Source organism: Amblyomma americanum, chromosome 1 (genome assembly GCF_052857255.1).
Source record: "Amblyomma americanum isolate KBUSLIRL-KWMA chromosome 1, ASM5285725v1, whole genome shotgun sequence".
Lineage (NCBI taxonomy): Eukaryota > Metazoa > Arthropoda > Arachnida > Ixodida > Ixodidae > Amblyomma > Amblyomma americanum.
Genome location: NC_135497.1, coordinates 117,910,535 through 117,937,582, shown reverse-complemented (window position 1 = coordinate 117,937,582; position 27,048 = coordinate 117,910,535). Strand labels below are relative to the sequence as shown.

Sequence of the window (27,048 nt, the reverse complement as noted above, 5' to 3'; positions counted from 1 at the left end):
TGCCCAGTATGTCCCACAGATACTCTTGAATAACGTTGTCATCTGACAGCGCCGCCATACGGCGTGGACGCGCGCTCTACGGCGGGCAGAAAAACCCCTGACGCTTCAGGCATGTTCTTCAGGATGCATTGCTTTGGTTTGAGGTGCGGAATGTCGTGTTTATGCCGCTACGCTATCACTAGCGCCATGGGTAAGCAACGGGGTAGGTGCACAAGTTCCTTTTGCCGAGACAGAGTAGCCGGTTGCTGCAACCAGTCGCGGGAGTGGTATATTGGTGGGGTGTCTAGGCGTGCGTGCCTACCCAATGACCCCTACCACGGTTGCTCATTCATCAAAATAAGGCGGGTGCCTGCCGTGACATTCGTTAGGTTAGGGCAACCTGAAAAGAATGAAAAATAAGCCTCTGCCTGCACCACTAACGTACAACAGGCTTAATTCCAATATGAAGATAAATGAAAAGGCCCGAAGGCAGTGATATAATTTTACCACCCATAGGTGGGGAAAATGGGAAAAAATGAGGGGGGTTAAAAGCTACATAGCGACCCACAGTCGGGGGAGCAGGCCCAGGGAGACTTCCCTGATCTCCCCTGGGAAATAGTGGAGAGGATGGGTGAAATGGGTAATGGGAATTGGGATGTGAATGAGGACAGCGAGTTTTTTGCTCTGATCCTTCATAAATCTCAACTCCATTACTGGCCTCCCTGGCTAGGACAGGGAGGGCGTCAAGATTGCCCAATGGTGCGGCTGCACTCGCGGGATGCTCGACCACGCACAAATGCAACGGGCTCCGACCGCCGAAGAAAGGAAAACCTAACCCGTGACAGGAGCGCTGAGGTGAAACGAGCGAGGGGAGGGCTGCGGATGGCGGCGACGGTGCGATTTCGGCTAACGTGCCATGTGCAGCTTTCGCTGTAAAAAGTGGAGATATCCACTTGAGCTTCCAGCCTCCATTGAGAACCTACCATGAAGCATAGTCACATTACTCTATACTCGGGGAACCGTATGTCAACCGCTTAAGGTTGTTGGGCTTTAAGCAGAGAAGCTTATTTCAGCATACAGCAATTCGACGCTGCGTTAAACTCCTCTGCTAAAACTTCACCCAGGGAACGACCAACTGCTTAGGGTCATTAGATGGTTCAACAAGTTCGCAGGCAAGCTAAAGAGCCAGACCACTTCCAGTACACTGGGTCATCTACAAACGTCAAGGATGGCTATATAAATACACCACCACTGAAAAGTACTCAATTCCGGCATGACACGACTCACTGCCACCTCTGCAGAGAAAAAGAGGGAGGACGGGGGGGGGGCTTACTTTTTGTGCTCAAAGATCACAGGAATACCACACAGATTTTTCACCTTGATTCAATAACGCACAGCTGCACAAGAGCACAACTGCTGCACTGCATGCAACCTTTACACATACCAGTCACAACATAGCTTGGCAGTGCAACACTTTGTTCCCAAGAGAAAGAACATTTTGATTTACACTTTACAAATCCAGCATGCACCACACTGGTCAGCTTTCATTCAGGGCACATTGCGCATGCATTGCGAGTATGTGCTCATCTCTGTAAGAGCCACTGAAGTGCTGCTTAGGAGACACACAAATGGACAGAAAGATGCACACCACTAGTGCGAACTTGAAACTGTTTAGTACTCTTTGGTGACACATTTTTTGCATACAGGATTTCACGATCACAAGCAGTGTCATGTATACAATTGAGAAGTTTCACATCATGCAGCAGGCAATATAATGGACAGACTGGCAGATGTGTCAACACGAGGCTACAAGAATATCAGAATGACTGCAGTATAATTACCCATCCCAGAAATACAGCCTCGCACTGCAACTCCTGCAAAGAAAAATGTGACCACTGTTTATAAAAAAGAACAGAGGTAGTAAGCCATAAAAGAGAGTGAGTTGAAAGAGAAATTGTATAAGCCTTTTTGATTAAAACTGCAGATGAAGGAATACGTGTAAGTGATCCATCAACTGCACGCATGAAAGGCGAGACCAAAATGATGGCATGAGAGCGGTGAAGAAATGCGCAAGCCGAAACTTCTCGATTGCATAGATGACATTGCCTGTGATCATGATATCCAGTATGTATAAAGTACGCAATCAGAGCCAAAAACCAACAAAAAACCCAGCAAGTCACACGCCACGTGCTTAAGTTTAGGTGGGAAAACATTACCACGTGATCCTGATTCCATTATCTAGGAACTCTCTACTGGAAAAGCCGATTGAACAATCTCGTGCACCACTGTCACAGCTGCCACGGGTGTTCTCCACTTTTCAAGAAAACCAAAGTGCTGTTCCCTCACAGAGATCGAGTGATGCGAGAGATAGTGGAGGCCTTCCATATAGCAAAAACGGCTTTCGTGTGTCAGTGACACGTCGATCAGCCTTTTGAGTAGAGAGATAGAGTTCCTAGATAATTGAATCAGGATTGCGTGGTAATGTTTTCCCGTACTTGGCGTGCGACTTATTGGGGTTTTTGTGTATATATTGATGCCTGTGAATAAAAACAATTTCAGGTGCGAGTAGCGCTGTCCCCCCTTTGTCGTTGTTCTTGTAGCGGTTGAATTTTTCCTCAATTCTGTCTCGGCAGTTATTCTCATTTAGACCAATCACGAGGCACCAATTAAACAAGTTTTGAGTGATAGAAGTTGTTAAAAGTGTTGCTGCTAAAAAAAAAGATATACATTTATCTCTGCAACATGTTCATGGTCACTATTAGTGGGTGCATGCAAGTGCCATGACACATATGTCCATGTTTCATGCATGTAAAGGGTGGTCCACTCTTATGGTGAAAATGCATGTGTGGCCGCGCTCTTTGGAGCAACAGTGCGTCCATCGCAGCCATACATCAAAGCGGAGTGTTGGATGACATACACCACCACCTCCAGGGTCCCTCTGCTCCTGTTACACTTTGCTTTGATGCACGGCTATGACAGACACACTGGCGCTCTGAAAAGCTCTGCCACACACTTTTATATTCACCTTAGAAGTATGCCACCCTGTAAATTTTATAACCTGGGAAAGTGATCAGGATAGAGTTCCATTTTTAGAACTTGCATATTTTAAGCCTACATCACTTTCTACTGAATTTCACACATTGCCACTAAAAAAAGGTTTAATTACTCCTGCTCAGTTTGTTAATCAGTGGATGAAAGTATATGTATATGCACCTATACATAATGATTGTGTTGACTTGGTTGCTTAAATAAGTGTGAGATATCCTACATGCAAGCTATGGTCACCAGAGGGCATGTGATAAGTACCACAGATCAAAGCTCATGTTGCCATTCGCATTATAAAAGGGCACAAAAGGCAAGTCAAATATACCACTGCTGTCTGCACTTCCGTGGCTAGCTAAGCTAATAAAAATGAATTTTCAGTAAACTTTACCACCCTTACTATTTGAACAATTTTCTGGTGCTCGCCACAACCAAGCAGAAAATATGCATGCAAACACAGACACATTTTCAAGCATTATGTTTATTGACATAAAAATATGCATCTCTTAAGCTCTGATGATATTGCACTCTTAAAACAAGAACACTTGTTTCAACCTAATCCTGGCACTTATCACAAGGCAAGCAGTGTTATCACCCGTACAAGCATGCCTGCAGGCAATTTTTTTTATGCTGTTGCCAGCATGTGAAGCTAAGGACCAAATATTTAAAAAGTATCACTGAAGTCTAACCAGTGACCAAAATATTGTTTGTATGTAGTCGTGTGTCATGGAATGTTTTTCTTCTTGACCCTGAAAAGGGAATATTCATATGGCATTGCCACTCCCATATGATGATATTTACAACAGTAGGCATAGTCCTTGAAGGAACACACTTTGGGTACCGCTCAGACATCATGGACTTTAGGCATGCCTGAGGACGATCCTCTTGGAGGTGGACCACCATTCTTCTTGAGGTTGACAAGTGCAGCTTGCAGGTGCTGCACTGTGAGAGCCAAGTTCTGTATCTGTGTGATGAGAATCATTATTGCATTATATTGAGACTATCTATAAATATTACACTCAAGGTACATTGCTTTCAGTGGCAATATGTGTGGACAGAGAAATAATGAAATTGTCGCAGCAATCATGCTTTCCCTTACTGTGCCAACTGCACAGTTAAGCAGCCATTTAATGTCATCACAGCTACAAAAAAAAAGCTTTTCATTTTGTGGCCCTAAGGCATGCTGCACACAGCATGTTTCACAGTACGCCACTGAAATGTGAATAATTTTAAACCATCACATTTAATTAAAAAAAAATAAACTGGCAGTAAAATGCCACAGGCAAGAAGAGAACATATAACACTGCTTAAAGGACGAACCGTGCACAACCACCAGATACTTAATAAAACTGCAAAACAAGGTGTAGCAACGCACCTTGTTGTTGGTCATTTATTGTACATAGCATGACAGTGTGATATGATAAGGTGATACCATGACCAGGCCGTGCACAATTTTGGAAGGATGCCGTATACACTCGCATAAGGGCCACACTTCTTTTTTTAGATTCGGACAGGGTGAGGCCCTTACATGAAAGTGACATTTTCCACTAAATTTTTGTGACTATAATGCAACCTATATTAAATGCACCCCATTCGTGCAATGACCTGCATTTCAAGACGATTTAGCATGGGCCTAGAGTACCCTTTAGTCATAATGCATTGAAGTTCTCGGCGATATGACAACCGGCAAGAACCGCTCGCAACAAATCAGGTTGGTAGATCACTTTACTGCCAAACGTGACATCACGTGAAGTTGTTCCAAATGAGAATTAAGGTGGAGATAAGTGTGTATAGCTATGGGATTTGGCATTCCTCCGTGATGACAGTTCGGTCGAACTGGCACTTTGTACATGAGACCCGTGGCTGTCAGTGCGAGGTGGGTACATCCTCGCTTGCTTTTCTGCTTTTTTTTGCTGTCGAAAATGTAGCTTCATATTATTATCCTGTTAGGTTATTGTGCTCTTGGTAGCACTCCATCAATCATGTTGCGTGAAGAAAATGTGAAACGTAATTGCTGTTTGCAGACTTTTTTTAATTTATGAGTGTTAAGTTGGAGAGGGGGGAGTGGCCCTTACATGAGCACAACCTTACTTGACTGTATACAGTAAATCATCAAATGCTTGCAAGTTGTTTTAAATCCACCAGTAATAGTAAGTACCTCAGCCTTGGACTGTGCATTAGCCATGCGCTCCACTTCTGCAGCCTTTTCAGCAAGCTCTAGTTTGCCTTGTGTGGAAATAAGTTGCTTTTTGAGGGTTTCACATTCTTCCCTTGACAGCTGAAGTTTTTTTTCAACATTTTGAAGTGCCTGGGCACTCATCTCGACCTGCAACAGTAAGTCACATTGGTTTCATGTCATGGTCACCAACGCACTTCTCTCGGAAAGCACAGCAGATGATGAGAATGTGCCGGAAATAAATGCCATTGTTTCTGCACGACGCTAGCTCTTATGGATTATGATGACAGTTAGCCATAATTCTTACCTGTTTTAGTGAAGAATCCAAGTGAGTCTGAAGTTGCGTTGCAAGCATGTTTTTTGACTGAGCCTGAAAAGAATTGCAATGGGAATCATTGCAGTCAGAAAATCTTGCAGCGCTTCAACAAACATCTGCGAACATACGGCTTACCATCATGAATTTTCTCCTTAAATGTTAAAACTGTGTTGCGACAATACTTCTTCCCATATTAAGCACACTACAATTAATTCTCGGCGTTCCACGCACTAAATCTGAAATTCTCAATCTTTTTAGCCCCAAGAAACCACAACAGCTTTCAAAAGGTGCTGAACAATCCCACATCTTGGCTTCTGTTCCTTCCTGCTTGACATGCGTGCAGGAAGGACCATACAGATGCACGGCACCTGGAAAGAGGCCTAAATTCAATGAACAGGTCTGGCTACAGAGAGAAGCAGCCTGTTATGAGCAATTACAGTACAATTAGTCCAAAAATAAAGTGGGTAAACAAACGATCGGGGCTAAGGCATTCATGGATTTAGGTGCAGGCAGAACCCAAAAATCCCTCTAAAGGACTCAAGGACTCTCATGACATCTAGTAAGACAGCCCCTGCACTATAAATACATCTTGTTAGTTTTACTGAACGCTTTGATTTCAATGAGCATGCACCAATCACCTCGACAACATTACTGTGAAGGAACAGCTTTTACAAGAAAAGCACTCTACTAAAGGGGGTTCTCAATATTTTTGGCCTCGAGAAAACCCAATAGCTTTCAAAAGGTGCTGAGGAACCCCATGTGTCTTGACTTCTGCCCGTTCCTGCCTAACGTGCATGCAAACGAGCATGCAAAGGTCCATAAAAAAAAAGGGAAATTCTATCTAAACAATAGCTGAGAATATAATTTAACAGCATGTTGTGTTGGGCAAATTAGAAGTAATTCATATTGTGGGAATGACAACAGGAAGGTCCATTGTTCGTTTTGCGTTGGCCCACAATATGAAGCTGGGAATAGCGTGCTATAAGCAATTACAGTATTAGTCCCAAAATAAAGTGGGTTAAAGGGAGGGTGGTGTTTGATGTAAGCATGGATTTAGGTGCTGAGGAAGCCCTAAAAGCACTTCAAGGAACCCAAGGGATCTGTGGAATCCAGCTTGAGAACTGCTGCTCTAATGCAGTATAATAAATAAAAGCAACTACATTTGAGAAGTGAGCATAGTCAACTTCAATGCCAATTAATACTGTGTGTATGTATGCGTGTGTGCATGCACGCGCACGCATGTATGTGCATTTCTTAATTGCTTAAATAAACAATTACATTAGCTGAGCTATACAAGGCTTTTAGTAATGAGGCAACAATTAACAGTGTCAAATGTGCACCATATGCAGTAAAAATAAGGATATCTTTTTGTTGAAGAGCACAAAGCTTTTGTAGCATAAGCACCACTCCTAATGGAAACTAGCCAGTGTGCCTGGGGTTCAAGCTAAGAGTAAAAATTTCAGGATACGTTTTCAGAACAGATTTCCGAAAGAACATCTGTCCCATTACAGAGTTCAATGCATTGCACCTAAGCATACCACATAAAAGTTGGTGTGTTGCATTTTGTGTGACTAATGCTGTCAAAAGAATAGGAAGAAATGTGTTGGATAGAAAAATGTTTACACCTGCTTCTAGCTTCACAAGTTGTAGTGGAAAAATCCTCGCGGACAGCAAAACTGGAATCTTTAAATTTTTGCCCATTTAAAGTACGTTCTGTTTGTCTTTAAAGAGGGTCATTTTGGCTACAATTGGTCTGTGCCTAACAGATTTGAGTTTGTCTAGTCTAAGAACCCTTTCAAATTGGGAAGCAGTCATAGATAAATCTAGGTGCTCTGAACAAAACGCTTACGATTTTCTCTTCAGAATCTGCCCTGCTTTCATTTTGTACATTGCCAATGTCAAAGAAAAGCAAGTTATTTCGACACAGTCTTTTTTCAGCATCATCACATCTTGAGTAAATGTTAGAAAGCTTAGAAGAAATGTCTCGCATGGCACTGTCAGCTACAAAAGGATCAGACCTAACAAGTGAGGCTGTCGTCGTTTCAAGGGCTGCCACTCTCAACGTCAGCTGACTTTTTTATCAGTAGCATCCTGCCTTTCTTTAACATCTTTGATTTCAATAAGGATTGTAGCCTGGCCAACTTCAATTCTTTGGACAGTCAGCAAGAGGGTTTCCAATGTTTCCCTTTCAGTTACATTCATAGGCCTAGGATTGCTTTCAATGTCACCTGATAGAGTAACAGACCATAAAAAAAAAAATAAGTAAAGGCGAGATGGCAAAGACAATACACGCTTCAGTGCATCAATACATTCTCCCGGGCACAACACTGCAAATAGGCAATTGCTGTTCTTCACACAGGTAGCACCTTCTAAATAACTAACCTGGAAAATTCTCTTGCCAAAGATGACCTCATAAATTCCTGGACAAAAACTAATTCTTTTGTTGAAATGTTGGCCAGACACAAGAATCTTCCACCCTGCCCTACCTTCTGTTCAAGTCTGCGTTTCAAGGAACATCCTCACTCTCTTCTATTGCGAGCTGCCTCACATGTGTCCCAGACAGTAAGGACCTAGACTGCATGTGTGTTTTCGGCAGTCAGTCACTGAATATGGTTAGCAGCAATAAGAAAGCGAATCTGCTACAAAGGCAAGATGGATTTCCATTGTTACACATGCAATCTGTATTTGTGTCTAATCAAGAACAGCTGCCTGTATTACATTCATTATAATTACTGGCCTTCGAGTTGGGTTTTCTGCCGAACTAGAACTAGTTTAGGAACATGTACCATATGCCTATTGCTGCAGATTTGACACAGTACTGATTTCCAGTATTTTAAAGGAACTAGCAAACTGTTGCAATTTTTCTCTTTCATTCTTTCATAATTTGGATGAAAGGGTTAAGGATTCCTCCTGAAGCCACATACTCAATTGATGCACTGAAGACTAATTTGTCAGCGAGTACACTAACAAAACATACCTCTTCAGCAGCTAAGTTCAACCGTTCTTTCAAAGAACGCAGCTCACGATCTCCTTCCTGGTGTCCAGTTGAGGGAAAATTCTGGAATTTACAGAACAACCTTAAATCCAACAACAGGAGCCTCAAATATGTCGCTCCTATAGTTTCACAACTAGCCCTCTTCGCCTGCCTGGTTTCCTTGCCATATTTCAGCACACAGTTCTCCTTGCACCGCACAGTGATTTCCCAACTAGCAATTGTTACACACCCTATAGGGTCCACTCTGAAGCCTTGTAGGGATCAGGTGGACATATTACAACAACAAAAAAAATTCAACCTTTCTCTAATTACATTTGTTTTTAATTTCCTGGCTTAACTGTCAAAAGGAATGCGAGTGCTACGTTTTCCAGCTTGAAGGCTTTCTACACTCATGCAAAAACTGGGCATGTGTAATGCTAGACAAGCAGGTCACTGCTAATAAGTTTTGCACAAGCACCTTTTGTAATGCCAATTTGGTGTGTTCAAATGTCCTGCTTGACTTTACAACTAGTGTTTCTAGAATAAAAACTTCTGATTGCACCAGGTATTCTGTAGACTATAGTTTGAGAGGAGCTATAATCAGGGACAACTATCTATGGCTATGCAGTGGAAGTTACGAGCACAAGACACTGGCTTCCACAAGCGCTTTGTCCTCATGCACTCACGAACCAGAGACGAAGGCCTGTAAGCTGGCTGCACATGCTCATAGCTTCCACTGCATAGCCACAGAAAGCTGTCCCCGAGTATAGTAAAGAATATCATTTAAGGGGGTTATTAAGCTAGTGGGAAATGTTGAAATACTCAGCCAAAATCAAATTTTTTACAGCCAGGGCTTCTTTAGCATCCTTTACTAGATACAAAAGGTAGCGACATGAAACAATATACCACAAACATCCTTTGACCAATATGAGCTGGAAAAATATACATTCCTGCATTAAAAAATGACAAGTATAACACAGGCTTCCTTTTAACGACTTACAAGTGCAATGCTTTAAAAAATGCCTCTAGCACTCAGGGAGCGAAATTTACTTCAAGCAGCATATGTGAAAACTAAATTTGAGACACTTGGTTATGGGAATATATTAAATCAGTGCATAAAAAAAAGCTCTACTTGCATAAAATTAATTCCACCTCAGCCTACTTGTACCATGGCTAAACATGAACTATGCAGGGCAGCACAGATACTTGTCCTCAAGTAATGCCAGATTTGGAATGTGAAAATTACTTGTCTAGGCACATAAAGTGGTAAACTACCACATTTCTAACCACATTTTTAACTCAAACATAGCAAGCATGACAGCAGAAACATCTTACAGGTGACTACTCAAACCACCTGAGTGAAAGAGTAGTATGCTGCGCCCTAACAGTGCCTCAAAATTTTCACACAAAACAAACATTCATGTCTTAAAAATTCTCCTTTCACTTTTCCTAACCCTAATTTATTTAAATATTTAATTACTAATTACTGAATACAAATCACAAGTTACAATGGTAGTTTTGCAGAGGGTTGTTGTGAGAGGCTAATGCAATTTGTAGAATCTTAAAAAAAGTAATCTGTTGTTGCCCTTCTTCACTCCAGTTTGAAAACTGGGCCCACAAAGAGCACTAGAAGTGCTGCCAAAGTGATGCTTTTAACAGTAAAATTTTTCCTGCAATGCCCTTTTACGAGCAGCATGCTCACTGCCTTGAGCAGCTTCAGTGAACACAAGATAATTTGAGCTGATATAAGGGAGAAACACACACAAGGCATGAGTGCAGTGAGAAAAAGTGAAACATATCCGTGAAACATATTGTTCATACAACATTTGAAGCAAGTTTTGCTCCCAGAGATATGGCTTTATGTTGCTTTCAGGATGAGTGAAATGGTGCTTTCCATGAGCTTGTTTCCTTTTCCATCAGCTGAGTGCATAATGGCGACTAATTTCGCGCATCTGCAACATGTAGGAGGGTCCGTTGTTGAGAACATCATGTTTGTTTGTTTACTTACAATTGCATCTGATAAACAGAAGCAAGCAAGTGCAAAAAATTAATGACAATAGTGTCCAATCAACCACCCCTCCCACAAACAGCAGACAAGGTGGTAGTACTAGTTAACCTGATGTGTGGCATCGGTCACCACAATGAGTCGGGCTGGTGAAAGCAAGCTCACAGCCAGCTTCTCAAGTTAGCTCATTCTGACAGCATCACGAAACCAAGGTCACGCACCAAGCACATCTCTGCACACACTAAGAGCATGTTTCACTGAGCCTTCAACAAGCAGCATCATCCACCCCACTGACTACGTTTCAAAAAGATGCGGAAAGAGATAGTCTGTAGCTTTCAACATTACATCGCCACAGGATGAAATGTATTTCAAAAGCAGGCTCCTCATCTCTCATGTACAGGTGCTTGGAATGCTGATCTCTTGTTAATAGGGCAGTACCACCAATAGAATGAAATCATGACTCACAGAGTACATGTTTGCAAGTGGTCTACACTGAAGCTCGAGAGCTGATGCTAGTTTCATTAAATAACGCTTTGTGTTAGTTTAAAGTGCCACAGAAATTTCAGCATGCACCTTTTTTTTCTTGTCTTCATTTCCTGACCAGTCACAAGACACCGAGTGTCACAAGACACAGAGTGTCAACGCCAGTTCTATCCACTTCTTCGTTTGTCCTTGTCTTTTTGCGCTGCATTCTTTAACCATGGTCAGCTTACCTCCCATTCCACGTCTGTCTGCGTTCCAGTAACTCCAAAGGTCTTGTCATAAGCTTCAGTTTGGGTAATCACATCTTTCAACTCTGGTGGATGACAATGAGCACTTTCACAGCAAGCCACAATGGTTGCATCTGTCTGTATGCTCACACTGACAGGAGTGCTCCCCTCAGCATCTATTCCAACAAGGGCACGTTCAGTGTTCACCATGGAGTTTACTTGCTGAGTGCGTCGGTGATGGTCTGGCACTCCCGACTCCCTCCTTGTGTTGAAAAGCAAGCGCTTCTTTTGTACACTCCTTCCACTTTTTCTCCACGAGGAAAACAAGCCTGAACTTTCTTCAGATGCACTTCTTGTTAAAAAGGAAATTCCACTACCTAACTCTAGTATATTTTCCAATTCTAGCATTGAGATGGAGGCTGGGAAACTTGTGCTTAGGTCATCCCGCTCCTAGCAGAAAAAATATAAGAACAAAGAATGAGGTCAAAGAAAACACAAATGGATGCAAATTCTACAAGACAACCCCCCCCCCCTCCCCCCCCCCCACCAGACAATTTTATTAACGAAAGCCCAAGGTCAAACCACCATGCAACCATAATGCACTAGTAATCAGCATTTTGCATGCACGTAATTTAGACTGCACATGCAGTGCAATAGAATCAGAAAGAAAACATTTTATTTCAAAAAATGGGGTTAAGGAGGGCAAAAAAAAATAAGCTTTTCAAATATAGCCTGACAAACCTCTATTCCCCTGAGGCAACTCGTCACAGTCATCCTAATGCCGTCTACCCTGAACAAGCCCGCACCGAAACATATCATCAATCTTTTTTCCTTAGAACAGCCAAAGACTGGAATGACCTTCCGTCCGAAGTGGCAACCATCATCAATCCCGTTCGCTTCAAATCCGCCATCGAAGACCATCTGTATTCATCCATTTAAAACCCTTTTGTTTGCCCACCCCTCATGTAATGTCCTTTTTGGACCCTTGAGGAAATAAATAAATAAAATAAATAAATAAAACTGTACAACTTGCATACTTCAGGTACAAAAACATAGTGATGAAAGGAATACCTTTGTTCCCTAACAATAGAGGCATAATTACATGAAAAAGCTTATTTGTAGAGGTGTGCGAGTATCCAAAAATTTCAAAAAGCAAATGAGGTACAATAAAAACTCGTTAATTCAAACTTCACGAGACCGGCAAAAATATTTGAATTAGAAATCAACCCCCAAAAAACTGTCAAGAACTGGTTTATTGGGGTTTAATGTCTGAAAGCGACTCAGGCTATGAGGGTCGCAGCAGTCAAAGGCTCCGGAAATTTCGACCACCTGGGGTTCTTTAACATGCACTAACATCACACAGTACACAGGCCTCTAGAATTTTGCCTCCATCGAAATTCGACCGCTGCGGCCAGGATCGAACCCGCGTCTTTCGGGTCAGCAGCTGAGTGCCATAACCACCGCGGCGGCTTGTCAAGAACTAGTTGCATCACAGCAAGTTTCTCTGGTGAAAGACTGGGCAACAGCAGCATCATTCTCAGGTAAGAATAGCGTGGCAATGACTATTTTTCACATTTCAATCAATGCTTTATTTTGCGCATACTCAAGGAGCCATCAAAGCAGAACTGCTCCAAAATTGTGAGGGCTTCCTGCATCCTTCACAGTGTGACGCAGTGGAACTCTACCGCTACCACATTTCAAGTGGCACCGTTGCGTGTGAGGAGGCTTCACCACACAAACAGTGAGCGGCACTTGTTTCGGCACGCTGGAAAAATGGATCCACGCAGATGGAAGCAAAGGAAACTGCTCAGCAGCGCTGAAGCAATGAGAAAAAATAAGAGGGGGAAAGAAAACACCAGGCGACACACCAATCATGATACAGCTCAGCTAGGATAGGTTGTATGGCTAATGCTGGCTGGTCAAGCCGGTGTCATTGCAGTCCAGTGCAAAGCTCAGCAGAGCGAAACCGAAACTAAGTGATTGGACTGTTTTTCAGAGACAGGGGCTGCTCATTTGTCGTCCTGCCTGCCGCCTTGTGCAAGAGACTGCAACATGGAACTTAGGTTTTGGAGAGGGCCACATTTCAACGATCTCTAGCTGCGCTAGTCGCACCTGGATGTGGCCTCACTTTGGAAGCTTGCTCGTATGAACCGGTGCAAGACCCTTAGCATCCGAATTAGCGAGCGTCCGATGCCACAGACCCACATGGGCGTTTGCCGAGATCAAGCCAGTAGTTGGAAATATCCGAATTTCTGAATTAACCGGGGCTTATTTAATGAGCCTCCTACTTGATTCACTGAACAAATTAAATAATGAATGTTGAGAATAATTTGAAACAAATCGAATATGTTCTCAGATTTTTAAATAGTTTGCGAATAACTGGCACAAAGTTCAAATGAAAAGAATTGGTTTTTGAGGAAAGGAAATGGCGCAGTAATTGTCTCACATATGTACATGGACACCGGAACTGCGCTGTAAGGGAAGAGAGGAAGGTGGCAGTGAAAGAAGAAAGAGAGATGAAGTGCTGTAGTGGAGGTCTCCGGAATAATTTCAACCACCTGGGGATCTTTAATGTACACTGACATCGCACAGCACACGGGCGCCCTTTGCATTTCGCCTCCATCGAAACGCCACTGCCACTGTCGGGAATGATCCCTGGTACTCTGGCTCAGTAGACGAGCGCCTTCACACCACTGAGCCACAGCGCGCTGCAATTTTCTCTGGTGACCAGTCTGAAAACAGAATCCACTCCGACACCAGACAGCATGCTGTCACAGTCAGTCTGCATAAGATGGAGAGTTCAGCACCACAACACGATCCATTCGTGTAGTGGTGGTCATAATGCAGATACACAACCTCCAAGGTTTGGAGATGTGGCAGGGCTCCGGCAGGTTTAACAAACCTCGCCTGGACACCCGATCTCTGAGATCATGGCTCATAAGTAACTCCTGCCTGTCTCCTCTACTGAGATGTGTCGACATTTGTATAGCAAAAGTTAATACGTATGACAAGACATGGATAGAGTTCATAGTCTGACTTCGTATTGAAGTCAGTGTTGAAGTCAGTGACAGTGTTGTGTCTTCCGTCAGCTATAGCCCCTAAGTTATAGCATCGTACTGTAGTGCTGCTGGCAGTTTGTATGAATATTGGCGTTATGTATGAATATTGGCGCAAGTAGCAAATATTCAATAAAACATTCAATTTGTATCCAATTTGATTTTGAAGAAGTGCTATTTACACACCCTTACATATCTGCACAGTTATTACATATTCATTACTGTTTATACGTTATAAATTCTACATACAAATATGACATATCCACAATCTCAAAATGTACAGCATAAATGAAAACATACACTAACATGGGCATAAATATAACAACAAAACAAAAACATGCACTTGTACATGACACCATTGTAAAAAATGCACCATAAGCACAAACACAACAGTGCACTATTCCTGAGCCTTGAAGATGAGATCCGCAGTTCCATCCCTGCTACCTAGGCTGTGCATATGACTGCAGTACTAACAGTGCAGCCAGCCAATAAATTTGGCTTATCATGGCTCGACCATTTTAACTGCATATGCTTTTGTTGAACGTTTTTATCATTTCACTAGGAAAAAAAAAGTCTTCGATAAGTATGGGACCAAACTGCATCTAAGAAGTGAATTTCAGGTAAGTAGCACACTGCACTAATAATGGTAATTTGTACAGTAATGAGTAGCTTGCTGCTTTAAATGCTGATAATGTCTTAACTACTGACCAACAACAGACCCAAATGGCTGCACAGAGGTTCATGTAAATTCAAACGAAAAGAAGTGGAGAATACGCACTGGCTTCCTGCAAGCCAATAAACTAAGTTGCACTAATGAAATGTGTTACTGGCACTACAAGAAACACTAAAGCATTTAACCCTATTATGCCCTGTACACCATGCACAATACTAGTGTGTAGAGTTCAATGAGTTTTTACATTCTGCCTCCGTTGTGGCTACAATTTGACGACAAGACATTAGGCTTAGTAATGCAAACTTCGATAGACACATTGCTAACCCAACAGATGACACTGATTTATCAATATCAATGATTTATCAAGCAATATTTTTTTTTTACAAACTACTGAAATGCAAATGGCTGAAGATAATTGCAACAAAAAAAAATTATCTTTCCAGATTAGAAAAAAGTTATAACCTAACACAAACTAATTAGGATATTCAGTTTGTTTATCAGCATCAAATTCATGGTGTTAATGGTGGTGTATTTTCTCACCACTTCAGTTGGCATCACCATGTAAGCAATATATGCAGCATATTATCAGTAGCAAGAAAGGCACTAACCCAGTGTCAATATTTGTGACCAATGAAAGCTAATCCACAGATCTACAATCTTAATGCCTATTATGAGCAACTACAATAAAAGTTATCACCAAGCTAGTCCTTGCAAAAAAAAAAAAAATCCAGCAAGTTACAAGCATCGATTACTTATCTTCAATGCAGACAGCATTTAAAAAATGTAATGAAATTCAATTCCAGTACTGCTGTCACTTTTTGAATGTTACACTTTCTATTCCTGTTCTGATGTCATTAAAATAACTTTATATGATAGTACTGCATATCTGATGCCTAACCAAGGCACTGCATGTACTCAAAGCACTGAAGAATGGTTCATTCCAATGTTCTACAGTAATTAAAAACCACAGAAATGACAGTATAACTTACCACATCATCCTTAAAGGGTATAATATGAGAGAAAAATTTACACTGAAGAATGTTTGATTGCTTGCTATTGTATGTTACTGCAAATATTATTCCTTAGCTACCTTTTGATGCGCTAAAATGAGATGTTTTGAATAGTCCGCCAGAAATTTACATTTACATTACGCATCATTCACTTTCGCTACATTTTACAGAACTATTTCGTTTTACAACTGTATTTCTTTGTTGACTTTTTTACAAACATATTGTTTCCTTCGGTTCGATACCATGTTCGGAACCTTACTTATGTTGCCAGGCAATATTGTTAATTGTTATGCATTTTAGTGGGTTCACTGCTATCTGCCAAGTGATCCGGTCAGCATTTAGCTAAAGGAACCATTCCAGGATATTTCTGGAGACCTGAGCAAGTGAGTGAGTGTAACGTGCAAACAAGTGAACAAACAAATGATTAATGAATTAATGAGTTTTGGTATTTTGCTTACATTTTTCTATGTATACCAGAGTATCGGAATTCAATTTTGATGTCTTCAAACACTAAGAAATAAGATTAATTAGTCCTTATTTACCCTGTACCTTTCTCATAAATTCTGAATAAAAAAAACTTTTAACCATTAAAATCCAAGAACAATCAAATGCTAGCAGCTAAGAAGTTTCACTCGGTGTGTTTTCAGCTCTATACTTAGCACAAAACAACATAACTGCATTGGCATGTTCACAGCTACATACATCACCAAACTGAAGTGTTTATTTTCAAGATGCTGTTCAGGGCACTTTTGAAAGTGCTTTTTCAATGTTCAATACCGCTGGTCATCCCATGCTTGGGCCCAGTATCACAAGGCAATGGGCTGCTTACCTCATACTCTGCATCCGTCTGAGTGTCCACTACATCGAAGCTTCTTCCAGCAGCTCTAGTTTGGGTGACGACATCTTGGAACTGTCGAGGATGATAATGCACCTCTGCATTGGAGGCTGTGACAGTTGCACCTGTTTGTATGCCCACAGTGACATGTGTGCAGTTTTCACTATCTGTGGCAACTAATGAGTTTACAGAGTTCGTCATCCCTACACTCTCAGACCTGATGAACTTGTGCTCAGGTGCTGCTGGCTCTCCTCTTGGCGAGTTGAATATGAGGCGTCTCCGTACGTTGTTTAGCCTTCCCTTCCAAGATATAAGCATGCTCTCCAGAGACTCGCCCCTTTGCTCATAGGCACTTTCATTATACAGCTCTGGACATTCTTGTGCTGCAAGAGGCAGCAATGGCAAACTCTCGCTCTTTTCACTGCTCTGAAATTGACAAAAAAAAAAGAACATAAAGAGAAACCGAGTACAGAACAATGAAATAAAAAAAGGCACTATATAACAAATATGCTTGGCCATACAGAAGATGCACGATGTCAAAACACTGAAACAAAAAAAAACTGGAGATCAGCTTTTTCAAATACTTCTAACTTAACCTGCAAAACCAGAACCCCCAATGATGCAGACTTCACTAACAGCTAAAAAGCAAAACACACATGAAAGCACACAAAATACAATTCACAAAAAGGGAGTGAGCATGCACAGTAAGCACAGGCATACGAGTGTACTTTTCACATGCTTTGCTAATGATCATGACCATAGCCAAGAACTTGCCACCAGGGCAGTGCTTGTGACAACAATGTTATTAGCAAGGTCAGTTGATGAACTTGGTAAATGACGCCTCACGTATTTTAGGCATATGTGGTTTGAAAGAGGAGAACTGTACCCAAAGGCACAATCAGTGTTTCATGTGAAAGTTCCCTAATGCAACTCTTGATCCTTGCTTTTGTTTGTCGTGAGAGCTATGCAAGATCAACTTTGACTAATAAACACTACTGAAGGTGACAAAAAGTATCCTGAACTAAATGAACTGAAGAGTTTGTAAGCAATGCTTCATTCTAGCTTGAAAAAAACCTGCAAGCAGCACAGTAATTGTGGATTTAAAAAGAAACATTTTTACATCTGGTGTGGCCATTCACTGAATCATACTGCTAGTGGTAACTGGTGGGTAGTAAGTGACCATGGGCCACGTTCAAAAGGCATTGTTAATACCATAAAAAACAAATGCATCATGCTCAGCACTCAAGGATAAAAGTTAGGCACCAATCACAAGTTTGCTATACTACAGATTCAGCACCTGAGGAACGAATTCTTTCTTGCATTCAGTGCATACACTCCCACAAGATAATGTTGAAATTAATTTGATTCCAAACAAGGTATGTGAATGCTCATACCCTGAACTGTTCATGTTTTGCACATCGGTCATAGTGTTCATTAACAAGCAAAGGCACGAACTGTTGCTAACAATGGATTTCGGAAATGCTTCACAGACTATGCATTTTGGTATAGGTGCAATGTACATAATCTATACATAACTCATTTAGGTGGAATTTAGGAGTGAATTTTAGTTCCACGTAATACAATTTACAACAAGGGGTGTGTTAGCACTTCCCAACACCATGTATCACCTTCAGTAACAGCAGAGTTCAAAGCACACAAAATAAAATAAAAAGCAAATGAAATTACACGATACATTTCAATCACTTATGTCGTCAACACACATGATAAAATGAATCACACTATGCTAGTGCACATCCCCATATTTCTCAGGTATGGCAACACAGCTTGCTCTATTTTTTTTTATACAGTAGAGCTCTAAACAGGAAATCTCTAGTGGTTGCCAACACATAGCTCTGTCAGTGCAATGCTCTAATCCACATTCACATGACCACCACGCCAGTGTGCTCAGCCCTCGTCCCCCGGAGGCCAGGGAAAGGGGCTAAGGGTGGGAGCTAGGAGGGTAGGACAACTAACGGTGCCAGTACACTTCACTGTCCTAGCAGGGAGTCTGTGAGGGAAAGCACAATGGCAACTGGGAGGGCTGGGAGGGGAGGGTTAAGCTGTGTAGCTGTGATTCTAGCAGAGTGGTATTCGCAGATGGTCGCACGAAGTCCCAAAAATATGGCTACAGCGACAGATGGCATGAGCAAATCTTGACCACGTAATGTAGACGCATCGCAAATACTGGCCATAATACTGCGAAATCCATATCACATCTTAGGTGGCACAAAAAATCAGTAAATAGGCAGCAGGCATTAAATAATGCTTCTCGACGAATAGCAGGCGGTCTTCTTTGTCCCAATTAAACTGGGCTATCTGAAATCCTGACGCTCAATGCTACAACTAGCATTTAAAAAAATATCAGCTAAAGACAAAAAAAATCATGACACAGGTCATTTTCAAGAGGGTCCCTGGTCTCTGCCATACTTGCTAAAAAAAGCTACATACCATGCTCTTCAGTCCCACACAAAAATTCACTATTTTGCAGCTAGGTTACTAACCACTTAAAACTGAAAGTTGACTTCTTATAATGTTTATATAACTGATGGTGTAATGAGTTGGAAAGTGCATTGGTAGCTTTTAAACTGTTCATAGTACCTATGGGTCACAGGTGACCCATACTCAATGGGCACATATATTAGTGTGGGCAAGAAAAAGAAAGAAAAACAATGCTGCCCAGCCCTCTCAATGCGCACAGTAAAAAGCCAATGAGAATGCACATCTGTGTAGCAGTTACAAGCAGTTATAAGGGAAGACTGCAGCAGCAGTCTTGCAGTGGGTGGCACCTGAACCATACAACGAAGAAAGGGAGGACAGAAAGGGGCAGAGTTTTAAAAATACTGATCACTATGCTACCTACGGATGAATTTCACTGTATTTACACTAGCATACACATTATGATTTTTTTGTTTCATAAATGATCAGAATTCATTCAAATATTTCCTTATAGTAAAAGAAAATTTTCTTTAAAGACAGAGTTAATTGCACCAGTCCATTTTGACAAAACGCTTGAAAAAATACATAATAAATGTAGCCATGTAGTAATATTATGACAGAAATGCAACCGAAGTTTTAAAATGCCTCTTGCAATATTTTCTAGTGAGCGTTAACATGAAGCAATGCAATTGTAAAGACCTGTTAGAATAACTAAAGCAGACAAATGCATCACTTTCAAACACACTGATGAGCTCCATCCTTTCAAAAGCTTAGAACTTTCGGTAAAGGTTAAAAAGCTAAAGGTTAGCCTTTGAAATGGTAGTTCTATCTGATCAAACTGTTCAAACAAATGTACCTTTCTGTTGTCTGTTTCAGCTGTCAATACACTGAGCTGCAAACCTGGCATTCCAAGGCTTTCAAATTTACAAAAAGAATTAACTGCTCCGTGCAAAATTCAACAATCACCAGTCTGAGCAGCAAAGCTGATTTTGCCCGATGCAGTGCCTCCAAAAACACAGAACACTATTTATGTGCTCCTATGTACTATTGGGGACAAAAGTATCCAGGACACATGAGCGGAAAGCAAAGCCAATAGAGCTGTTGTTTGACGGCAGCTCAAGACTAGATTTCGGAAAGTGAAAGTTGGCCTCGGCTGCAGTAGTGTGTAATTTTAAAGTAAGGTGATCATAGAAAAGCATTGCGCCTGTGCTTACAGATTGCTTCTCGCTTGCCCTGGAGACTTCTGTCCCCAACAGTACATATATAGACAAGCGTCAGGCCATGGCGTCAAAGAGATGCAGCGGTGCTGGCGTCAGCAGTGACTTTCGTTGTGTAGGCAAAAAGCGAGACCTTCTGCATTGGGTGCGCCACGCTTTTAGCGCCACGTGGGTGCGCCACGTGCTTTTGGGCACAATTCACAGCATGCCGACAAATTGTGGTGCAGTTGGTTGAGTCGCAATGCAGAAGAAAGGAAGCGGCATAAGTTTCCACAAGTTTATTGCATCCACAAGTTTATTGCAGTCAGATAGGCATGAAAGCGACGGGCAAAGGCCGAGGAGCAAGACAAGTTTGGCGATGGATCGGATTCTTGGCAAATTATTACTGCCGAGCTTGTAGGTTAATACACCGAGCTTGTTTCGCCCCTTGGGTTATCATAGTGCGTTTCTGCATTCAAATCTAATAAGTTGGTTCCTGTCTCTGATCGACGTCGCATTGTTGCTGTTCGGTCGCGTGAACTGTGCAAAAATCAAGTAATGCCTGCAACTCGTTCTCATTCTGTCGTGCTCTCAACATAAGTTTAGGCGCGATATACCGTGTGCTTGGGATCGTAAGTTGAACGCAGGGGGCTATTTTCAGATGCTTATCACCTGGACACTGTCCCGAGCATCACTTCACGAACAAAGAAAATGCAAAAAGCTGCTGACTGCCGCCTTCAGCGTTCACACCGTGCCGTGCTTAAAGAAGCACCGGACTCGGGTAGTAGCACGCACGATTTTTTGCTTTATTTTTGCAAATTTCAACAAGTGTGTCGCTGCAACACCGGTCCAATGACGCTAGGATCTCGACAAAGTCGCGCAGTGTTATTTCCCAAATTATTTGAATTTTCACAATGTAGGACAATCAGAACCTGGCGAACACAGCAAATTCCACGCCAAAAGCCACTCCGATCAAGCAGAATGTACACACATCAATAAATTCTAAAATAAGAAGCAAAATTTTATACAGCAGAGTGAGCGTAAATTTCATTTGGAGCTCGAGGAAAATGTCTCTGCACGCGCACGTGGAGCTCTCGGATCACATTTGCCTTATTCAAAGCAGCTAAAGCGTTTATTAATTTCCAAGGTCTCCGGAGTGAAGCGGCTCGGCGAAAATAGGAAGCACATTACAAGGTTCGTCGTGTGAGAAAGCTGATTCGCGTCGTGCATCACGTCGTCCTATCTTGCACTAGCAATCGGATATGCTTTATTGGCCCATAAGTTGAGAACTGTGGATGCTTTTAACTGTCGCCAATTAGTAGCAGAGAAGCACCCGATGAAGCGCTCTGCCTACTAACTCCTTGTGGCGAACAGGCTGAAAAAGTGCACAACTACTCTTCGATCATCAAAAAAAAAAAAAAAAACGTTTCTAACCACAAGCAACGCGCACGCTTTGAAATATTTGCGTACACCAGTTGGTTTTGAAGGCAGCTTGGCGCAGTGCAGGCGTGCCGTGTTTTGCCTACACCCCGCGTCGCTGCCGACCGAGGCGCCACCTTTGTTTACAAACATGACGCTTGTCTATAAGAAAGCCAAAGTGCAATAGAATGGTAAAACTTCCAACTAGACTTTTCAAGTACTCAATGACCAAGCCCTAGGCAAATCAGAATTATCATGGAAAATCTCAATTCCAAAAAAAAAATCAAATGCATCATGCTTACACTTCTGAGCAAAGGGACAATATGAAATATTACAAGATGTATACGTATACCAAGCAGCCAAAAAGAACAAGCACCGGTCTAAGTACTTCTGGCGACGCTAAATGGCCCTTAGGATGCAAATCATTACTTTCTGACTTTGTGACAAAGTTCTCCAACTCTCGGACATAGCTTGAATATTGACAGCTTAGTTGTGACCACCCTTGCCCTTGCTCATCTCCCATCTCTGCCCCATCCTTTGACATAGGACGGCTGGCTCGCCATCCTTACTTGCCATCCCTGCTGATAGGATTTACACAGTACAGTGTGCTGATGCCTTACCTCTACTTTAAACCAGGCAGCTTCTGAAATGAAATTTTTGCTCTCTCCTGCAAGTCGGCACTCATGTCAACGTTTCTAGGCTGATTCATTCATGTGGTACCATTCATCACTCTCAGTATTCTTTGAATTACACACTCTAATGAGTCACCACTTCACGATAACCATAATTTACTGCATCTGGCTGTTTTTTTCCTCCAAACATAGTAGCCAGGCCATGGCACATCTTATGCAAATCCTATGAACTTAAAGGCCGAAATTTTGCTATCAACACTACACAACAATGTCATGACAGCATGCTTTAGATTCACAAACTTTAAGAGGACACATCTGACACAGTTTGCCTTTGGTAACCAAACACAAAAATGACCTCACCTGGGTTTCTCTGCACACCCATGAGGTACCAGGAAAGGCAGAGAAGTACATGCAAAAAGGCAAAATGGAATGCTTTAGAAAACAATATAAAAGATAACCTTCATACCATGTATCACAGATGCACAAACTTCTGTGAAAGGAGAAAAAAAGATGCTAAGATGGCAAGCGATGCAGCAGTAATCGATGTACAGTAATGCACAAAATCTTGCGAGACGTGGATTTGCAGAAAAATAATAATTTCTATGTTGCATCGCTAGCCAGTTGGTTGGTATTTGTTACAATAAATGGAGCACACGTCTCCTCTTTCATGTGTGATTTTCATTGACCTACTTTGTCTGACCACTCACAAACAAATATTTTACTGCAAATTCATACCGTGCAAACTTTTGCCCATAACTGTACTTGCTCCACTACATGCTATATTAGTAAGAACAAGTGTCTCATGCCCACTTGCGATGGGATTTCCTATAATGACTCCTGCTATTTTTAAGGAGTAATGACCCTAGTAGATGCATTCTTCTAGCTGTGAAAAAACAAAACAGTGCTTTGATATACCAAGACAGCAGTAAGAACACCAGAAGGAGCACTTTCCTCATACATGCACCTCTATGTATATGCATGTATGCATGCTACACCATACTGACAGCCTAGTTAATGCCCAACTCAAAGAAGGCTATGTTCAAAATCTAATACTGAACCTCAGGAAATGCAGCAAGAAATACACATTTAACATCTTTACTACTTCACTTGAGTGAATCTTGTTTGACTATCTTATTTTTCTATACGAGCTTTTATATAATATTATAGAATTAAAGAACAAAGGGGAAGGACAAATAATTTCGATAAGTTATAGTACAAGGGAAGACTGCTACAACTCTGAATAGCTCTTTGCTTTGCATACACTAGACCATTTCAAGCCCGTTACCTCGCATGAAGTTGGCTCACACATCTGATGTTCTCAGGGTCATCTTCAACTGGTGCATTTACCTTATGTGTCACCTAGAAAAATGCCGAAAAAACAAATGGAAAAAGTTCTTAGCCCAAGTCTTTCATAATGACTCCAACTTATCAAGAAATTATTTCACTCGTTCGAACAGGGAGAGAAGTAAGCCCACAAGGGAAATGTGTTAATGGCACCAAACTGACAAATGGTAATACTACATGCGAAAGCAACATCCCTGCCTAAGCGATACTTCACAGGAAAGTGCCAGGTGATTTTAGACCTTTCTAGTACTTCAGCAAAAAATAAAACTTAGTGCTTGGGTTTTCTTGCACTTCACACCTATAACAAAAGTATTGCCTTTTAATACACATAGGCAGAAGCTCTGTGTATGATTTTATATCTCACAAAAGCATAGGTAAGGCAGGGATCCACTATACTTTTAATCAGCACATACATTCTCTAGCCAAAGACCGCTTCTTCCAAAACCAACCTAGTAACTTTATGGTTTTCACTGCACCTGACATGAGGCTGCAACAGCGCATATGCCGCAGTACGCATGTGTCATACATCAACTACCACTTCATTCACAAACAGTCGTCCATTATTCCGTGTGCTTAAACACAAACAGCAACATTACAGTGCTTGAAACTGAACTTTTAGGCGAGTAAAAAACTCGTGCCTGAAACTACATGCTCAAGCTCAGCACGAAAAGCATTCAATAAGTATATAAAACAGGTGTTTTGCAATACAGTAATGATCCACACAACTGACCTAGTGAATTAAGAGAAGTTGAATTTTTTTTAAAACAGCGAGTTCGAATTGTTGTTTGACGTTTTTTGAACTTGGACACGAACATCATGCATAAACTGACAAAACTAAGTGCAAAAAACTATTTACCGAATAATGAACAGCCACAGCCCTGGTCCACAAAGCTTTGCTACAGATCATGAGCTGCATGACACTTATACCGATGTCTGTGTCAATACCCCTGGAACTAACAGGTGAAACACACTTTGGTTTGTTGCATGTGTGGTCTAAAGGCAGTAAATTTAAAATTGCGTGATTGTGACGGCTGCATTTTTATGGAGGCAAAACGCTAAAGCACCCGTGTGCTGTGCTATGTCAGTGCACGTTAAAGATCCCCAGGTGGTCGAAATTATTCCAGAGCCCTCCACTACGGCACCTCTTTCTTCTTTTCTTCTTTCACTCCCTCCTTTATCCCTTCTCTTACGGCGTGGTTCAGGTGTCCAAGGATATATGAGACAGATACTGAGCCATTTCCTTTCCCCAAAAACCAATTTTAAAAAAAAAGTCCGCAATGCCTGCAGGCACACAGTGCTTCCTTGTATGAATCTAAGCCTCCAGTCCACCAAGGTGCTGCAACAGACACAGGCCACAGCAGTGACACAATGCAGGCAGAAGCAAAAGCATCACACTTTCGTGCATCAGCAGTCAAGTGATATTCGAGGGCACAGATAAGCATGCACTAGAAAATAGCCATACAATAACCTCACTATGGGAATGAGCACACGTAGGTCAGAGTACGTTTCAATGTTTACAACATCAGACAGATGCAGGATGGAAAGGATGCTAGTTGCGTTCTGGCTGTCTTTTGAATTATTTTCGTTTCAAAGCTGTACTGAGCTATCACATGAAAGAACACATGCAAATCAGAGAGGTCATCATGTTTGCAGCCATCTCTTACTGGCCATTATCTGCTTGATTTTCACAGCCATGATCTATGTTTCAAACAAGATGCATAACCCTTTGAGACGCTGTGTAGACAATTGTGTACAAAGCTAACTCACAACTTTTAAAGCGAAAGCTTTACTACTCCAGCCAGCGAGCCATTTCGGCTCGTCGCGCACTTCAGCCGTATGCACATGGCCGCAGAACGAACTTGAGCTGCGCTCCAACAGATGGCGCCGCCGTCGATGCCACTGCTGTCGCGGCTGCCGTCGCCGCTCGCTCCACCAGATGTGCTCATGTGCTCCGCTGGGGTAGAGAGAGAGGAAGTGTCGCCTCGCGGGAGGTATATAGGTATATGTATGTGTGTGCGTGTGTGTGTGTACACACACACACTCTCGTACACTTACACTACTCGTATATATACACTTTGGAACACTCTCGTAGCACGGCGAAGGAGCCAATGAAAGTTGCATCTCGGATCTTTATACGGCAGGTGCACACGCCAACCGGCGTCACCACATGGCAACTAGCTGTGCGTATTTGCGGCCCATGCCAAGGTGTTAGAACCTTTCTGAGGGTCGTGGCTAGGTGGCTGCTCATGACCGAAAAGTCGGATCCGGTATCCACGAGTGCTGACACGTCATAGCCATCGGCGGCAACAAGAATTTCGGCGGCGGAAACTATTCTTTGACAACTCGTCGGTGAGGTGTTTGGTGCCGTCGTCGATGGGGTCGTCGGTGAGGTCATCGCTGTGGTCGTCGACGTGGTCATCCGTGCCATCGTTGTTGCGGTCGGCGGTGAGATCGTCGTTGAGGTCGGCAGCTGGGGTCGTTGGCGTTCGGGTCGTCACATACAACCGTCGGAGGAAGGCTGTTCACTCTCTGCAGCAGCGGCGGTCCTACCCCCGGAGGCCACCGTCTTCAGTTGTCCCGGCGGGGGGACGTACATCTGAACAGGCCAGCGGATGATGCGTGACTGGGAACCCGTCTTGGAGACGGCGACCTAGACTGACGTCGTGGAGGCGGTGAGGGCAGCACATGATCGGCCAGGTACTGCTCAATGCCTCGCGGTCTCTCACCATAGCGTGGTCGAGGTGCGCTCGGAGGAAATCTTCTTAATCCCATCCGCCAGTATGGGCAGTTGCGGAGGACATGACCAGGCTCCCCGCAGTGGTAGCATAGTGGCCGGTTGTTGGGTGTGCGCCACATGACCGCTTTTCTAACGGGGCGCGGGTCACGCAGCTCGACGGGGGGAAGGTATTCCTGCGTTGGTTCGGCAGCAGGGCGGACTGCCTGCGGCACTGGCCAGGTCTCCGCAGGGCTTCACTGTAGCTCATGATGTACGGCTCCGGTTGTGGTGCCGGTGGTGGCTGGACCACTCGCCGAATTCCGTCACGGACGGCATTGGCTACAGCTGCAACACTGGCAGGTGGAGCATCTAAGCGGAGGGTGCGCAGTTCTTCTCAAACCACACTCCGCACAAGCTCTCGAAGCGCCTCGTCTCCGGCGACTGGCAGTGACGCACAACAGTTGGTGGCCGCAACACTGCCCAGACGATCGACCGTACTGAGCACTGCGTTCCTGCAAGGAACGTTCCA

At 42.7% G+C, this 27,048-nt stretch overlaps 1 protein-coding gene across 1 annotated transcript in view; it reads right to left on the bottom strand.

Annotated features, from left to right (window-relative positions):
• Positions 1 to 3,484: 3,484 nt before the first annotated feature.
• LOC144113322 (uncharacterized) overlaps positions 3,485 to 27,048 on the bottom strand; it is a 56,905-nt gene continuing 33,341 nt past the window's right edge. The window contains exons 9-16 of the mRNA XM_077646324.1: positions 23,745 to 23,818; positions 22,820 to 22,829; positions 16,771 to 17,202; positions 11,206 to 11,652; positions 8,491 to 8,571; positions 5,505 to 5,567; positions 5,180 to 5,347; positions 3,485 to 3,985 (exon numbers count right to left, since the gene is read on the bottom strand). Coding sequence (XP_077502450.1) covers positions 3,866 to 3,985; positions 5,180 to 5,347; positions 5,505 to 5,567; positions 8,491 to 8,571; positions 11,206 to 11,652; positions 16,771 to 17,202; positions 22,820 to 22,829; positions 23,745 to 23,818 — 1,395 coding nt within the window. The 3' untranslated portion in view covers positions 3,485 to 3,865. The remainder of the gene's footprint in view (positions 3,986 to 5,179; positions 5,348 to 5,504; positions 5,568 to 8,490; positions 8,572 to 11,205; positions 11,653 to 16,770; positions 17,203 to 22,819; positions 22,830 to 23,744; positions 23,819 to 27,048) is intronic.